The 19,112-nt window shown below is 40.4% G+C and overlaps 1 protein-coding gene across 3 annotated transcripts in view; it reads left to right on the top strand.

Moving 5' to 3' along the window:
- Nucleotides 1-4,811: 4,811 nt before the first annotated feature.
- The window catches only part of fam184aa (family with sequence similarity 184 member Aa), a 67,835-nt gene continuing 53,534 nt past the window's right edge, over nt 4,812-19,112 (top strand). For 2 of the 3 annotated variants that reach the window (XM_033624386.2, XM_078165997.1), the window contains exon 1: nt 4,812-5,176. In XM_033624386.2, the coding sequence (XP_033480277.1) occupies nt 5,012-5,176 (165 nt within the window). In that variant the 5' untranslated portion in view covers nt 4,812-5,011. The remainder of the gene's footprint in view (nt 5,177-19,112) is intronic. The other variant, XM_078165998.1, reaches the window with a different exon arrangement.

Below are 19,112 nucleotides of genomic sequence, written 5' to 3'. Positions count from 1 at the left end.
TAGAAAAACACTTTATTTGTATCCAAACTGAAAATCCTGAGGTGCTTTTTCTGAAGGTGGAGATGTTTTCACACTCAGCTGCACTATGGCTGCCTCAGGATTCCTGATGGGCTTGTTATTCCCAGCAGTGGAAAGTTAAGTAGACCTCAACTTCACAACATCTCAAAGGGAAACAGTTTATTTCATCCTCTACTGCATGTAAACTACAGCTGTTGAGCCTTTGCACACAAAACATAACCATCGTATAGTTTGGTGCACTGTTATACAGTAAACTACCCAAGAGCAAAGTTGGTTGTTTATTGTTTATTTATGAGTCAGTAAGAAAGAAAACAAAGCAGTTGAGTCAACAAGGAACTGAAGCTTGTGTCTGCACATCACTGCTTTTAGCTGAGCGGGCTCAATGCTGAGAGCAAGAAAAGCCCAGAGCTACTGTCTGCAGATAAAACTAAGCTAAATTAAGCTGTCCACACCTGGCAGTGCCATCGCCTGGGAAGTGGTGAGCTCTTCACTAAAGCATTGCAACAGAACAGTCTCGATCAAGTGAGGAGATGCAAGGTGGAGGAAAGGGGTCTGGAGTGGTGTTGGTCAGGGTGCAGTAGCTGGGGAAAATAATGACTACTAGCGTGATATAACAAAACTGGATTCTTGCACTGTGGCCATGATGTTGAAAGAATGAACAGTGATCATATTTTAATGTCAAGTGGAGGCCATGGGTTGTATTAGTGAGGAAATAGCGCCCTCTACAGGACATACAGCTGAAGTGAAGGGAAATTAAAGAATTCCAGTGATGCAAAATGTCACTTTTTGAAAACTCTGCCTGGTCATTGACTTTATTTGCACCTCCAGCTGCACCCAAAAGTTTAAACTCTTTATTGTTATGTGCATAACAGTCACAGAGAAGCAGTTTTTGGTAATGTAGATATCAACACCTTCAACAATGTGCATTAAATATGTAAAAAAAGACATAAAAGAGAATCTTAGGCATAAAAAAGTGCAACTTTAAGCTAAAATATGGCGATACAATAAAAAGGAGACCCCATTTAGTCTGAGAAAAGCAGCATTTGTCAGCCCGTGGGTGGATTGATTCATTGATTTGTTGTCAAGCTTCATCCAGTGCTGCACCACAGACGCCTTAGCACACCTCCTCCACACCACCCTACCTCATCTAGACAAGAAAGAGGAGCCATATCAGATTGTTGTTTATTGACTGCAGTTCAGCGTTTCACACCATAGTTCCCTCCAGGCTTGTCAAAAAGCTCAAGGAGCTGGGATTAAACACCTGACTGCGCACTTGGTCCCTTGACTTCCTGACAGGCAGACTCCAAGTGGTGAGAGTGGGTAGACATACTTCTTCCACCCTCATCCTTTACCCCTGGAGCACCCCAGGGCTGCATTTTGAGCCCCCTGCTATACTCCCTGTTCACACACGACTGCATAGGCATAGGTTATGTTTCAACTTTGTTTCAAACACTTAATATCCTGCATTTTGGTGGATTTTCTTGCACCGATATGTGCCTTTTCTGAATCAATTTCTGGCTTAAATGTCTTCTATCTACTGGGGCATACAAATGCACACATTCTTAATATTTAGGAGGACATTACCTCTGCGCCCCCACTGAAATCTTCACCTATGCACGACTGTGAAGCTACTTTTGAGGTCTACACCATCATGAAGATCGCTGATGACACAGTTATGAAGGAAGTTGAGGACCTGACCCGCTGGTGTCAGGACAACAACCTACTCTTGTACTAGGAGATGATAGTGGGCTTGGGGAAGGAGCAGGGAAGGAAGCATCAGACCGCAAGACCCTGCAAAGAGTGGCTCATTCAGCTGAACACACTGTAGGCGCTGCTCTACCTGAAAGATGAATGCACCAGGTACAGCAAAATAAGGCCAGGAGAGGCATTAAGAACCCCAACCACCCAGGTAATGGCCTTTTCTCACTGTTAATGTCAGGAAGAAGGCACCAATTATACCATGCCAGCACTTACATGCTCAGGAAAAGCTTCTGTCTTCAGGACAATAGGATCCTATGTCTCAAACCCTCAACGCATAAAACCGAAATGGTGGATAGCACACTATCAATAAATAAAAAAAGTGTATCATTTTTGTGATTTGGGTGGACTAACACTTTAACCCTTTCACCATAGGGATCTATGATGATATATAAGTTCTGGTATCTTGAGTTATTTGGCGGCATCAGAAGTACATGTATTTGATTTAGCATCAAGCCAAATGGATGGAAAGTCACATCGCAGGCTGTATCCTGTGAACACATCTGAAAGCATTCTGCTGTTTGATCAAAGCACTCAACAGGACTCAGCAGAGACATCAGTGCTGCACTTTAAATAGTGTCTAGACCCAAATTTGGCACAAAGGGATGTAAAATTAGTTGTAACTGTTACACAAGTCATAGATTGGTCTGTGGAGCTAACTGGAGTTTCTACTGATAAAGCAAAATTGTCAAACCTGGAGGCTCAAGTTTGTAGCAATGCTATAATGTATCTTTTGAGGAGGGGGTATATGACCTTATCTTTGATACACATGTACATAAAGACTCATGTACACCTGTGCAGTCATTTAGTTTCCATAGGGACTAGTTCTTTGGAGTCAAAGGTAAGTGTGATATTCTACATTTTCCTCTGTTTATGTGTCCAAGTGAGTAATGGGAATAACAATTTTTGAAATTGGTCCAGTATAAAGTGAGAATGCTGCAGTTGGCAGTGGCTCGGGGGCTGCAATGTAACCACTCAACGCATATGCACTATCAATTTCTGTCACTAAAAGTGCTTATTTTAACCACTGACAGGCTATGATTGTTGTATCTGGAAACATCATGTAAAAATGCTTACAGATAAACCTTTTTGTTAAAATGTAAGATGCTTTCTGTTTCACCAGAAACAATCACCATCATCAAACTCACCAGACTCCATTTAAATTAACATTGACTCACTCACCAGTTTCAAAAAACATTATCCCATTATCACTTAGACAGAAAAACCTGGGACAATAGGGGCCAGGTTGAAAAACACAGAACCTATCTTTAAAGAGTGTTCCAAAGAAAATGGTTGTCAGTGTTTGAGGATTACACAGTTAGTTTATTACTTTATTGACACACAGAAATAGGATATTTGGGTCTAAACAATATATGAAAAAATCATATATATGATAAAACCCATTTGGAAAAATAACTGTGAGCACCACAAACTCCACTCACCTCCATCATGTTGCAGTGGAGGCACGAATAACCGAGACTGATATCAAAAATATTGCTTATAAACCAAAAACATGCCCAGACACCACTAGAAGTACGAACATGTTTGATGTCAATGTTTAATATGCAGCAAGGCCTTTCTTTATTTTTTATGTCTTTTGCTGATTGGGTGAACTGATCCTTTAATAATTATTTTGCAGTTCATAAATATCACCAGCAGATGTCAGTGCAGGATTAATCACAGCTTCAGCATCCACAGAGTGACGTAATGCAGTAAGGTATGAATGGAGACCAGCAGCAGTCCCCTTTACGTTAATAGCTGTTACCTGAACTACATATTCATTTTTTATTGCAACGTGTTTATTTGTAAGTTTTGAAATAACTGTCAGTTATATTGCTTGGTTAATTAAATAAAGGAGAAAATAACTTTATATTTTAAACAATAAATCAATTACAGACATTCAGAATCAGTGTAGTGTTTAGTTAGTGTTTAGCAAAATTTTTGCTAATTTTCTTGTGTAATACCACACGTACACAAAATGTTGTAACCTTTTTCCAGTTCAAACATTATCTTCTTATAAAAGCAACAGCGACAATAAACCTTATTTATGCGGAACTTTTTAAAAAAAAAAAAAAAAAATACAAAGCAAATTTACAAGGTTGAAGCACAATCCAAATATTTTAGGACTGCAAGGAGGCAAATAAAATCAGACAATTAAAAACAAATCAAATAAATTACCTGACAATAACATGAAATATGATAATACTGATAATAAAACTGAAATAAAACAGTGTTCTTGCTTTTATAAAAGGCTCAATTTTTATCACAATAATTCACAAAAATAACTGTAATATCTACAAATTTATACAGAAGATTTTTTTTTTAAACTTCACATCCGAAGGTATTGCTGTAAGGTTTGTGTATGGAGATAGATTTGTCTAAATATTAATTGTGCGAAGAGATGACAATCTGTGTTGAATGTGTAATCTGTAAATATAAAAAAAAACTTTTACAAAAATGAAAAAAATGTAAATGCACAAAAATATTGCAAATATTGCAAATATAAAACACATCTGCAAATACGCAAATTTGAAAAATCCCATCAAAAGAAAAAAAAAATAGATTCAGTGTGCAAATTCACAAGCATAAAAAATGAATTCCTAAAAGATACTCACAGTATTTTGAATTAAATATTAAATAATTTTAAATAAATGAATTCACAGATATTTTTTATTTGTGGTATTTGGGAATTTGCAGATCCACTTTATACTTGCAAAACAATTTCTGACTTTTCAAAACTAATTTTATAATTGTGGAAGTTTTTTTTTCATTATTATTGTTATAACAGATCACATATTGACACAGGGACTGTCGATCTCCTCACACAAATAATATTGAGACAAATCTGTCTCCATACTGCTGAGGCTGAAAACATGACACACTCGTGTTCATCAGCATGTCGGCTGTTATCTGACTGTAATTAAACAGTTGAGCATCCACATAAGAAGAACAAGTCATAGAGGGCTGCATTACAGCCCATTGAACCTGCCATTGGCTGAGCATCTGGCGCGCGTCTCCGCCTCTCTCATCCTTCCGAGCGCTCGCGCCCGTCTGCGGATGCGTGCGACGGCACGGTCTCGCGCCCCGCTGTCCCTGCTCCCCATCTTTCTCTCTCCGTGTCGCTGAAACGGAAGATTAACCACAAACACAACAATGGGAGGATTTAACGCGTAGCAGCCGCTGCTCCATTTTATTGCAATTGAAAGCGTCGCGCTTGGGCTTATTCCCCGTGAAAATGGCGACGGGGGCAGGCTGGCAGCCTCCGTACAACACCTCGACTAGCAGCACCAAATATACCCCCTCTCCAACGTCCAGCATGTTTTACGACGGGAGTTTGACGCTGGAATACACTCAAGACCTGCATTTGAAGATGAGCAAGAAGATAGCACAACTGACCAAGGTCTGTGGATGTGAATGGGTGACGTGGGGTGTAGTGGTCAAGTCATTTAGGGCAGGTTGGGGGTGTAGATGGAGTAGTACTGTAGAGGCTGTGTTGCTGGTGCTGCTGCTGTGGGATGGCATTTGTAAACATGCTGAGGAGGGAGGATGTGCTGGTATTTATGAATGCACTTTGGTGCAGGTCAGGAGGTTGGATACTGGTGTGGGATGTGTTGGTATGTCACTGCTCTGCATCGCTGCAGGGTTCATAGGTCACCATTAAATACCCAGGGGAGGTTTGTTTTGGACGCTAATATGTAGTGGTGGGTATAATCAGCAGGTTTGAGAGTGTGAATTTTATGCAAGACTTACCTAGAAAGAGTTTGTATCCTCCTGTGGTCTTACTACTACTGTGCAGGCTGGTAGTACACTGTACTCTGCCTGTACTCTGCCTGCAAAAACACAAAACTGTGACCACACTGTATTTACACTGATAGCTGAGAGATTTCCAGATGTGCTGCCATCAATTTTACACACCACTGTTCAACCTGGGCATGTCTCTGTGCCATCACAGCGCTGCCATCGCCGCTCAAGGGCCAAGGGAAGTTATGTAATCTTGGAGGGATGCAGAGGTTTGGCAGAGATGCTTCTTTGTACTCCACCTGAAACCAGTGTAGGATTGAGGGGACACTATGTAGCGCTGGAGTAGGAGATTTAAGGTGGCAGCTACAGTTTACAGCCACTATAGGTGACTCAGTAAAAGGGCAGATAAAATGTTAATAAAACAGATTATATGATCATGCTGCACAGGGGGAGACAAAAGTAGAGAGGATTTTACATAACAGGCATGGTGATCGTAGTATCCCAGTATAGAATTAGACACTGTGTACAGTAGGATAAGCTGTACACACAACACTGCAAATAGATTGAAACTGTGGATATCCAGGATTATAATGCAGCGGTTGATTAAATTGTTTGTAGTGGTGGGGAGATTGGCAAGACAATGGCGGTAGAATTAAGGTCCATGAATGACAGATTTTAAACTCTGAAGGCAGTCCAAGAATGTGTTCAGTGTTTAGTTAGTGTGTTCTCCTTGTTTTTACATGGATGTCCTCCTTTAAAACCAAGAAATGCAGGTTAGGTTGACTGTGATAGACCTGGCAATCTGTTCAGGGTGTTTCTTGCCCAGTGCATGCTGGGAAACGCTCCAGGTTCTCCATCACCACTGTACCCAGGAGCCTGAACAGAATGAGCACATGTAGAAACTGGATGAATGGATGGTTGGAAACCACGGATATTGATCCAAATGAAAACAAGAGATTCACCACATCACTTAAATTTATGAAGACAGGATTGGGACCTGCTACCAGCCACAAATTAACTGACCTTTTACCACACACATACTAGTCAAACTCATTATTTAATATTTGGTTTTATATTGTCAAAACCTTACTGATTGTAAAGTAGCTTGTGGCTGGACTCATATCTTTCCTCCGCATACAGCTCAGTCTATTAATGATAATAATCAGTGTAAACATGGCCCTGAGGTCAGAGGCAAAGGAAAGAGAGGGCAGCTGCCACTCACCTAAATGTCAGCGGCTATTTTTCTGCAAAAGTTGCTCTATAATATCCAGAATAGGTGGATATGGTGTTGTAGCGTGTGGTACAGGTTCGCAGTGGGTTCATGAGCTTATACAAGTAGTTGATGAATCAATTAGTGAATCAACAGCGAGGTAATCCAAGCATACTGATCACATTTTTGGTGATTAGTAGTGGAAAAAAAGGTAAATATTCTCTGTACACTCATAGAAATAAAAGTGACAACCTGAATCATACAGGGTTCTTCAGCTTGTGTCCATAGGAGACCCCTTTTTGGTTTCTAAGTTTCCATTGTTAACCCTTTCAGAGGGTTCTACCTAGAACTCAACGTAAGGGGTTATATCCAGAAGCAGGTTGCAAACGCGAGGCGCACTGCACTGCCTTTTTTTTTTTTTTTTTTTTTTTTAGAAAATTGAATATGTTGCACCTTTTTATTGTTGCCAGGCAACCATCCCGTCCCTGCCTTACCCTAACCATTCCGTACTGTTTATTATGGCTAGCTAAAACTACCTACCTATTTTTTATTTTTTTATTCTTTAGGAACTAGTTACTAAAATGGACAGGCAGAGGGTAAAGTTTTATAGCTCTGGGTATCCAGCAACCTTTACCACCAGTTTCTCCTTCAGTGTTTACCAACTGTAAACTTGTTGTCATGACCACCACCGAAGGCCTGTCTCTCAAATCATCGGATTGGACAATGGGAAAAAAGTGTGAATGATGTGGGGAGGTTTCTGCTTGCCAGGTGCCTAGAGCTCAGAGACGCAAGGCAGGTAGCAATGTAATTTTACTTGTAACACAAGTAAAATGAATTAAAGGGATTCCAGATGCATCTATATTTGAAAATACTATTGGAAACACGAGTAAACATTTGAATATTTAAGGGCAAGAATCTTGTGTCACTCATGCTTTCAGTAGTCCTTGAGGAACTCCATCTTCGAAAAAGGTTTCTTTGGAAGAAAATGTTTTTTAATGGAACCCTTATTTCTAAGAGTGTACAATCATCTTTAATGTGAGCTGTTTCTCAGTTGCGAATGAGTTTTGAATTGTACTGTGTGAATTAGGGATAGACCGGTATGGATTTTTTAGGGCCGATGCCAATACCGATTTTTTTCCATCACCCTTAGCCAATGACCGATTATGGACTGCCGATTTTCTTGAGCCGATATTTGGGGCCGATACTGCTTTTGCTCCCTCAATTTACATAAAAAAAAATGACACAATTATAAAAAATATTACAGGTCTCAAGTTTAAAATGAGAAACATTTATTGAACAGTAAAAAATACTAAAACAAGATGGAAAGTTGAGGTAGAACAGGTAGAATATTATTATTATTATTATACATTCAAATAAAAAAAAGAGTTCAGTGCTCTTAAATCTTCCAGTAATGTCTTTATAAAATAAACAAATATTTAAGCTGAAGCATAAATAAAACAACAACTACTGTACACAGTAGGATTCAACAGCTTTGTTCAACTTAACCACATATTTTCAAATAAAAAAAGTGCCAAGGAAAAATAAATCCGTGAACCCACGCGCGTATCGGCCGATGCCGATACAAGTAAAAAACTCAAATATCGGCCCGATATATCGGCCGGCCGATGTATCGGTCTATCCTTAGTGTGAATAATTTGCACATCAATCGATAAGAAAAGCAACTGTTGTAGGATCTTATGTGGTGCAGTGGTGGTCAAGTTTAGGTCCCTGGCTGAAGAAGTTAAAGAAATCCCTGGTCAAGAAACTATATTAAATAATGGAGTCCTCAGGTCCTTTCAGGAATTGGACTGTATTTTACTGCAGCTTTTCTTTAGCTCTGCTGAAAAGCTAAGAGCATTTCTCTGTGTGGTGTATCCAGATGTCTTTGCTTTTTAAAAATTGAAGGTGTTATGGCAGATTTCTGCCTCCGTGTTTTGCTTGTGTGGGGGGATCTGCAGGCTAACCCTTTCTGCTCGCTCGTCCTGCTCAATGTGGCGCATGTGTTGCTCTTCTGTGGAAACACTTTAAGATGTCACTGCGCCGCTGCTCATGTGTTCCATGTGTTTGTTTTAGGGGTGGTAATTCTTTCATAAACTAAATCCTTGCTCTCCATGAAGCTGTGTTGTATTTAATTCATTCCACTTTCAGTGTTGTTGAAAGCTTTGTTTAGAGTGAAGTAGGACTGCATTGTTTTCTTTAATAATTGTCATGCAGCAGTGCTTTGAGGCAGAGCAGGTAGAAAATAGGACATTTTCTAGTTGTAGAACATGTGAGAACCTTCTTGCACACAAAAAAACATCCCACGTTACGTTGTAACATCAACAAAGAGACAAATTAAACTCAAAAAATAAAATCTATGATGAAAAGGAGCTCCTTTTTAAACAGAATGTTTAGAAAAACAACACATCTAACATGTTTATCTGCTGCAGCAGAGCTTATTCAAGACTGACTTTGATTTTCTGTCTCATGGCTTCATATTTTATTGCAAACAAACAACGGTGCACAAAGCCAGCCGGCATTACTCCAACTTTTTTGATCATCAATTTTCAGAGTAGTCTCTCAATTTATTGATAAATCATTTGATCCATACATAATTGATTAAGAAATAATTGATTGTCATGTCAGAACAATTAAAACTACAAAGATGTTCAGTTTACTATCACTTAATGCTTCATGAACACCAGAAGACTTTGAAAAGACGTATTGAAAATTACTTACATGTCCGCAAAAATGCATATCTCTAGAAACCCAAGATAAAAGGCGTCATATGTTGACAGTACTCTTGTCAATTTGGCATCAATATAATCCATAATAATAACTTGTATTTGTGTAACAGAGGCTTGTTCTTGTGCCTCCCCTCCATGTTAACTGTCTACCCACTTTGCTGCTTCCTGTTTGGTGCTAGAGAGAGCTCAGCTATTGGTTGTTGACGATGTTCGCATCATTGAACTTCACTATTTGCGTGAACCAGGACTAAAAACTTACCATAATATTAAAAATGTTTGATTTTATTGGATCAAGATGAGAAACAGACTGAGACGGCACTGACTGAGTTTTATGACCTCCTTTATGACACCAAATGATCACGATCACAGTAGCACACCACAACTGTAGCAAAACTCATGATTTTATTACGATTATGAACACAGTTGTAATTAACTAATTAGTTAATCAACTAATCGTTTCAGCTTTACAACCAACTGTAGCAAAGTGGTTTAACCCAAACTAGTAACAGAGTACTAGCTGTCTGATATTGATACCCTGAAGCTTTTATTTCTCTCCTGCCTGCGAACAACAAAGACACCTGATGAGGAGAGTAAATGTGCGCTCCAGGATCAGACAGTTATTGTTACTGTGGTACAGTAGATGATGTGCTCTGTTCTGATCGAGACTCTGATAACATGCAGCCTGTGTAGCGTTCTGCAGCTGCAGAGATTTAAACAAGACATCCTGGATTTTGCCTTTCATGCCGTTACATCATCTTGAAGGGTAAGAACAGTGCCACATCGACAGCACTGAACATATCTAAAACCTTCTGACGTCAGAGCTACCATCACCTCTAAGGACAGATTCCTCATCTTGGCATTTTAGACACCTTTACTGCATGCACCTGCTGGGCGCCTTGAATAGCTTTAATCAACTACGCAGCTGTTTTAGCCCATCTGATAGAAGACAAAGGGCTGAAATCTGTTGTGCTACACTGATTTTCCAGGTCATTTTCATTTGCAGCTTATGCTGTAAATGCATGGTTACGGTTAAAATACAGAATGCAGTGATTAGTAATAATAGTGGCTGCACAGCTGGACTGAACCTCTCTGCGTTTATGAAGGAAATTCAGCTCAGTGAAGCCATAGAATGGTTTTCTTGCTGTGGGGGAGCGCTGACAAGCCCCAGTCTACTAAGCCAGAATAGAGATGTCAAGGTACACTGAAGTCAAGTTCATACCCTGCTTTAGGAGCCAAGGTTCAGTGTGAGTTTGGTACAGCAGAAACAAAACAAATATAAAAGAATAGTATGTTTCTTTTCATTTAGTTTGAACAGACAGTGTCAAAGACAGACAAAATCCTCCTGCTGGGGAGTGAGGTAACATTTGCCCACTGGCAACTTTGGTGAACTATTTCTATTATAACAGTAAGGAACATTTCACCAAGAAGCAGTGAGGAAAATGTGGCGTAACCTGTGGGACACATTCATCTGCAACAAGAGATAGGTACAGGGCGCACAGCATCATTTCATAACTCTGATAGCTCACTTTCAGCAGGTTAGATAGTAATGTACAGGTGGATGATGGTGACAAGGAGGATGTGATAGGGGATGATGAGCGCACACAGACACAAACAGAGCGACAGTGTGGAGACAGTGAGGGAGGACAGCTCAGCTCCTTCAGGTAGCCGTGGTGCCAAATAGGAGGTAACTCCAGTTGAGAGAAAGGAACAGATGTGTCTTTCCATTTTTGTCTCGTATTGTGAATTTCTGCAACAAATAGTGCAATAAAATGCGAAATGAACAGGTGTGCAAGGCTTTATTGGATGATGGATTCAAGAATACAGACTTGGAGTGCCAAGGAATAAAACACTGAACACTTACCTAAAAGGCAACAACAGGTCTTTAAAACTGAAAACACCTTTTGCCATAAAACTAAAAATACTAAAATACATAGACTGATAAATAGGATTTTTCAATGTATTCCATATTGGCCATATTAAAACATTGAAAGCACCCAAGCATTTATCATGTTGGTGATTGGCACGTCTGGGTGATGCTATCAAAAGTGTGTCGGCATGTCCAATGTGTTTCCATTCACATCTCCTACAACGGTGAAGCAATGCCGGCACATCGTCCCCATCTTTGACACAACTATTTCTCTTTTGCTCTTGTAGCTGACCAGGAACCATGGATGTATTATTAGATCTAGATACTGGATCCAGAAATTACAACTTTTTAGTCCAAAATGTAATGAGTAGTCAAGTTTTATACAGATATTAAACCACCATGGATCAAAAAATGTAATAGACAGAGTCATAATTGATGTTGTTTGCAGTTCAAGGTGTCCTGTCAGCAGTTTTGCAGATGTCTCTTTCTATAATAGTGGTGGTCTGTGGGGAAAATGCTATCAGGGCCGTAGGAGATTTTTTTCTGGCGACTGGAAAAAATTAGGAGCAAAGGGAAGCAGGGTTGAAACCTTCAGGCATGTCCTCCAGTCCTGTTTCATTTGTTAAATGGACTTACATTGTACAGTGCCTTTCTAATGTTTCACCACTCAAAGCGCCTTAACACTCTCTGTGACATTTACCCATTCACACACACACACACACACACACACACACACACACACACACACACCACTTTCTACTCAGTTAAATAAACTCACACACCAATAGAGTTTCATTATCTTGCCTAAGGATACTTGCAGACTGGTGGAGCTGGGGATTGAATTGCTGATCTTCCAATTAGTGGACGATCTGCTTTACCTCCTGAGCCACAGCCACCTCATTTGTGCATGTCATGGTGTGACTGACTTGTTGCCAATTTGCTTGTTATGCTAACCTCGGGGCATGTTGCTAACAGCTTATGGCTAAAAATATCTGCCAAAAGTCGCACTTGTGAACTTTGGTTTTGCATTACATGCATTAGTCTACATATTCTGAGCGTGGCTGCATGCATTGGATTATGACCTCCATACCATGATGTTTGGTACGAATGCATGAACCGTCACAGCCCAATGTATTTGAAGGCAAAGATCACTTAGAGATCACATAGTTCATTTTTGTCAAGCAAGTAGGTCCTCACAGCTACAGAGAAATTGGCGCAGATTGCCACATAGTGGATATTAAAAAGTTTAAGTTGTAGCTTAAATTTAGTGACACTAACATTTGTAGCGAGGAAATTATAACAGCCGGCGTTCTGCTCAAAGCTCCGGCCATGTCAACTTGTTGTTTTGAAATGAATGCTTGGATACTTGCTAGGAGGTCACAGCAGTCCCTCAAGAGTTTCACACAGTTAACCTCCAAAAATAAGAACCCAGATTGAAGCCTGCAGTCCGCTGTTGTGTCGGTATTGGTCCATTTAATGCTCATATCTGTAGGCTTTCGTACATTGAAGGACTAATGTTGTCAATATGAGTTGATAGCGAGAAGGTTTGGGAATACAGTTTTTATACTGTTTTTAAAGAGCTAACTGGATCAAAAGATGTTTTCTACACCATATCTTAGTTTGTACCCTGCTCTTTTCTCAATATCACAGAAAACACTACTTGTGCTTTCTCTATCACAGAGACTCAGTGTGCCCTTGTTCTTCTTGCCCGCTGTGTTTGTGACTGAGGTTGTGATGTGGTGTAGTGATGCTCAGGGAGGAAAGCGTGCGCGCCAAGTGTCCTTGGAGCATCGGAGCAGCACAACAACGAAAAGAAGGAGCAGATGCAAAGTGCTTTTACATCACGACTGGGAGGACAAAGTAAATGCACTGTGTGCTTCAGCTAATTGGTAACAGAGACTCTGTTGCCACTTCATGGAGTGTGTGGTGAAGGAAAACTGGACTAAAAGCTCAAATGCCGTGGGATCCCGTTAAGACTACAGCACCTCTGAGAATAAGACTTCCATTAATCCTTTAATTAGTGAATATGATGGTAATCCTCTGAAAATGATGAGAGCAGAGCAACAGGGCTTTGTTGGAGCCAAATGCTGCAGTTGTTCTACTCCAGACTTCAATGACCTTTATTCTGTAGTTGAGTCAATAGTGATCAACTGAACAAAATGTCCTTTAGCCTCAGAAACATCCCTCCTGGGCCCCCTATTGTCATTTCCGCTCTTATTCTGCGCAGAGCTGCTCTGTTTTTGACATCTTGGTGATAAAAGGACTGGGACTGTAAATCCAGCTCATAACTGGCCTTTGGATGAAAATTTGCAAGCAGCCAGTCATTTGTCCACCTCCATCATACAGTAGATACAGTGCAGTTTGATTGATTATGGACTGGATCAATGCTCCACCGCTTGGGAAGCGCTCAAGCTGAATGGACTGTAATGATACATTTTAATGAGATTCCTGTGGGATGTTTTAGTGTGCCACAATGGTTTCAATGTTCTGTCTTTCTGACAGGAATAAAAAGGATGCAGTGAGAAAGTTAATCTTTCTTATCTTTTTTATTATTCCCAGCGAGAGAATCATCATTATTTTAAAGACTTTGAATAATTATACCTCTGCCCAATAATGGCCTTTTCTTTCTAAATATATGTGATTGCAGATCTGCGTGCAAACCCTACATCTATTCTGTTAAGCTCACTCTGCCAGTGAAGTGCTTTTAGATCATGTGAAAAGATCATCTGGGTCCAGGTCTTTGAATTCACCCACTCCACCGAGATCAGGTTGACGGATTCATGTGGCATGGTGACATAAAACAGTGGTTTTTAGTTCATGTCTGAAGTTAAACCCTGCAGCTCAGCGAAGTTTCGTTGCCGATCTTAGAGCTCCGTGGCTGGCTTCATGGCTTGGGGGCACTTTGCGGCACTTTTGCCTCTTTTCTAAATCCAGATGCACTCCCAGGGACCAAAATTTGGCACCGATGGATTTATCGTGAATCGATACTCGGTAGTATGGACATAATTTTGTCCGCACCCTTAAAAGGTTTGGTATCCAACCCTAATACATGCTGCTATCAAGGCAGTTCTAAACAGACATGTCTTCCTTATATGGCTCAACATTTGGACTTGTTTTACTTTGCTCCACTTCACTTTTAAAACCTCAGCAAAATCAGTATGATGACATGGCTATGGATCAGTGCGGACTTAAAATTACATTAGATCCAGGCGAATACATTGGTCTCTAGTGATTGGTTAGGGAAAATCGAATCCCCCTGCCCACACATAAATCAGTAAGAGTGGACGCAATGTCAAACTGAAGATGGAAACAGACCGTAATGAGTTAACAATTCTTTCTGACATCAGCCAAGTGAAAAGAAGCAGCTCGGGGGAAATCATAGGATGCAGAGGAACCACGCTGTAGTTTTCATCTTCCTCTCGCCAATAGAGAGGTCAGCAGCAGGAAGGACGGTGGTACACAAAGGAGATCCATGATAAATGTCTCACTGCTCAGTGAGTGATTGACTGTAGCTGTAGCAGCTGCAGGCTGTTGTGTTGCCTCCTGGCTCGGTGTGATTGGAGCCTCAGGCTGGAAAACTTTCCTGTGAAACCCCCGGCAGAGAAGAGAGGAAGAAACTATTTGCTGTCACTCCCTTCATATTCTTTTATTGTAAAAGTTCCCATACCGAGGGATGGACACATGCATGCTCTGCCTTACTTTCATGTGGTAGCTAACTCAGCAGGTGCTCAGCTGGATGATGAAAATGGGAGGAAAATCTGCTGTATATTGTTAATGTTCTCTCCTATGTGGTGGAGAATTGTTTAAAAAAACTGCAATATTTATGATGGCTGGATGCTTCTCTGCTACTGAGAATGTTGATCAGCTTTTTATAGCTTGTCACGTTACACCAGTCTGGTTGACAGATGCCAATTAAGTCTGTTAAAACAGATTCGGCTCCAGCGCAGTGGAAGCAACACATTTTACAGCATGTTTGCATCTTAACACATTGAAATCAGATGTAAAATTAGTAGTGTTGCAATCCGCAACAGCTCCTGTATCTCTGCTGTGAAGGTTTCAGTCATGCAAAGGATAACAATGTGCTTGAAGTTCAGATCAGAGTTTTCCAGTTGACCATTTTCATGCCAAGAAAATCCAAATTACTGAGGACTTCTTCTAGAACATCATTGCTGTCAGGGTGGATAAGACTCTGAAAAAGAATTACAGTAAACCATGGGATATTAAAACTTCCATCAAATCCCAGGAATAAAATCAAAATTAGCTGAGCTTAAGGGCTTTGAAGTTAATCAATCGTATAATAAATATACGATATCATCAATCAAATAGTAACATATCTGTCATATCAGATGTAGGCAACACTTTTTAGTCATTGATCGTGTGTGAAAGTTTTTCAATTAGTGGTTGAAACTAAGAACAAGGAGTTTTATTCAAGCATGCACCAACTATGAGCTTTGATTTTTGAGAATAAAGCTGTGGTAGGAAGTTTAATTTTGGTGTCCTTGGGCAAAAATTTGTCTTGGATTTGTTTTCCTTAACCTTACCATGGTTGCTATGCACAGATATTGTTGATATTCCCACAGTGGCAGTGGGAATTTCATATAAACACACATAGAAAAATATATTCCATCTTATTTTTATCTCCTTTCTGTCCTCACTTCAACCCCAGTCTCCACCTTAGATATATATGATGCATTATAAAGCACTGTGTTGGCACTTGGACTGCTGCCATTTTCATCATTGATTAATCTACAAAACCATGTTAGAACTGTTCATCATGCTACATAATTCAGTCAACAAATATGTTTTCACTGCTGGTTATAGCTGATTTGCAACAGAATCACTTTAAAACACAGAGAAATTGCATCGTGAATGATTATTTATGGAAAGCTTTAGTGTTAAGATGGAGACACAAACAGTAATGCGAGGTCTCCTTATTCCTGGGAGATGGGGAGAGAAAGAGAGCGGAGAGAGAAGCAGATACAGAACAAAAAGCGGGAGAGATAAAAGGATGAGAGCAGAGGGAGAGGAGAGCGAGATGAAAGCAGCAGGCACACCAGCGTCATTAAAATAATCATGTATAATTGAAGGAACGTTTCCATGGCCGGCTTACTGCTGGGAATCAAAGGCTCACACTTGAGGAGAACAGAAGGCTAACACCTACCTTACTCGGCTCCTTTCACTGCCAGCTGAAACATACTGTCGAGGTTGCACCGGTGATGTACCGGTAAATAAAAACATGCAGGTAGTGATTATCAGCAGGCGGCAAAATGAGCAGAAATCAGTCATGTCGTTGCACTTTAAAATGAAAAAAACTTTAAAAGTTTAAATTATATCACTGATACATCTTTTATTCAGAACGACTTCTTCAGGAGACAAAAACCAAGTCCTTTTTACAAATATCGTCCGTGTACGCTTTTTGACCTCAGATTGAGTGTTTGTGCTGCAGAGCTTTTCTCCAGTCTTGCAACAGTTAGCTGCAAAAGTGCACAAACCAAAATGGGTGTAATTTCAGTAACCAGGTCTCATTTGTGATCATTAGGGTCGCTTCAGGGCCTCAGTGTGCTTCAAACAACGTGCTTGTCATCTATCAGCTGGAAACTCTCTGTCTGACAACCGAATTGGGGTGACGGCGACACATTTTTGTGACTTCTCAGAAGCCGACAGTCTGACAATCACTCCCACTTGGCCAGGTGTGCGGAGGCATGTTTTAATCTTCTCTTTCTTCTCTGTCACATAACTAGTCCTGTCACTTTGTCTGCGACCACCATGAATCTCTTGAGGGAGAGACTGACACTCTTAAATGCTTTTGTCTTCAGATGCAGTTGGACAACATGTCATCAGGGCTGGGTATCAGTACTTTATACCTTCAAGGTATTGACCAAAATAACCCGTGATAGATGATATTGAATTATGAGCCAGCCCTACACGAAACCATGACATGACATGTATGTCAGAAACACTAATGTACATACATGGATATCATGAGAACAACACCAGGGTCATATGGGATGCAGAAGTGCCGGGAAGTGCATCAATTTTCTATGGAGCGCTGCCTGCTTTCTCTCGCCACCTACGTTGACAAATTGGCCAGTCCACTCTGGATCTGCTATGGCCCCGAGCTCCGGGGCTGGCTTGCGATCTGCAGTGATAGTTCTGGCATCTGGTCTGTTTTTTCTGTGAGCTGCGAGCGAATCTGGCAAGATTGATAATCTGTTACAAACGATATGTTATATATGATGATCTGATTCCTGTAAATGTTAAAATATGCATCTAATGCTTACTCATCCACATATTTGTCAGTTGTGTCTAAACAGAGAGCGAATCGAGCAGATGCACACACACACACACACACACACACAAGCACATACTCACACTAGCAGATGGAGACAGAGCTCTACGTGTGATTAGAAAAGAGCAGGCGCGCAGAATCACTTGCTGACTGGTGTGGAGAAATGTGCTGCTGGTGTGAATGGCCAGTCAGCTGCTTGCGAAACAATTGATATATCAGGGCGCCTCCATGGCCAGGGTGAACATGGTGTGACCATGCTGCCTTTGAGGGCATTTCTTAAGTCAGGCAAATGGACGTCAGTGCATGAATATGTACAGGATGTAAATAATTGTTATCTGTGGTTGACGTACAGATGTATTACAGCAGTGCTTTTAGTTTTTCAGTGGAGCTTTCAATAATAAAAAGTTCCCAGCTGTGATTATTACTTGGATGTTGATCCTAGTGGTGTTTAAATGTCAGAAAAGTGCTCTCAGTAGAGCGAGGATCTGCAGCAGGTGTGCCTGGGGGCATTTGTAGGGAACAGGGAGTGCAGGGTAGGCTGTGTGTCCAGCATGTATAAATAACAGCAGTGGAAAGAAGAGGAGACAATATGCAGGTTACATTATCAAGGTGTAACTAAAGTAGACGGGCTTTATGGAGACACACCTCGGACACAATGTCCAATAAAACCCCTCCCTACCTCCCTTTACGGTCCCAGGAATCTCACTCAGTTGTCCCTGTTGGCTCCCTTACAGTCAAGATGATGCTGAAGACAACAAATTCGGGGGTTTATTCATCTCCTATTGTGCTTAACTGCAGTGGATTATAACTTATCAGGTTTGGAATTAATCTGCAGATGCTCCAGTTGAAAACGGCACCAAACTTTTTTATGGATCTTGGTTTTTTAGCCACAAGAAGGAGCAAAATATGGCCTGTAACAGACAGTAAGGCTTCTTGTTTTTAGCCAAGCCAATTGCTGTGAATGCCTTTTGTTATGTGAGCTTGTTGATCCCTATGATGGTATAAAACAGTAAATAAAACAGGATTTTTTCAACAATTATGAATCATCGCAATCAAAAGAGGTTATTGAGCATAAAGTCATAAATGGGCATAAAAGTATTAGGCTGATTAGTCCAGTAGTTTGTGCAAAAATAGCAGTGGACAGATAGATTCACACTAGGGCTTGGCAATATGAAGACAGTATATCGTTATTGAGATATGAGACTATATATTGTCTTAGATTTTGGATGTCGTTGTATCATGATATGGCATGAATGTTGTTTTTCCCTCATTTTAAAGGCTGGATTACAATAAAGTGATGGAAATTTAGCAACTTACAGTTTCTTTCATCCACTCGATTGTTATGTCCACTGTATGGATGATTATTGATCAAAAATTGCATGATGTTAATATTTTCTGGATCATAGAGGGTTTTTTGTTATTTTCGATTTTGTCTCCCTGTCCTAGCGTTAATTAAAATCCTTCGGAGGAGATTTAAGTATATCGAGATATATATCGTGTATT

The sequence above is a fragment of the Epinephelus lanceolatus genome, chromosome 24 (genome assembly GCF_041903045.1).
Source record: "Epinephelus lanceolatus isolate andai-2023 chromosome 24, ASM4190304v1, whole genome shotgun sequence".
Classification (NCBI taxonomy): Eukaryota; Metazoa; Chordata; class Actinopteri; order Perciformes; family Serranidae; genus Epinephelus; species Epinephelus lanceolatus.
The sequence above is the reverse complement of the archived record's forward strand: the minus strand, read 5'-3'. Positions and strand labels throughout refer to the sequence as shown.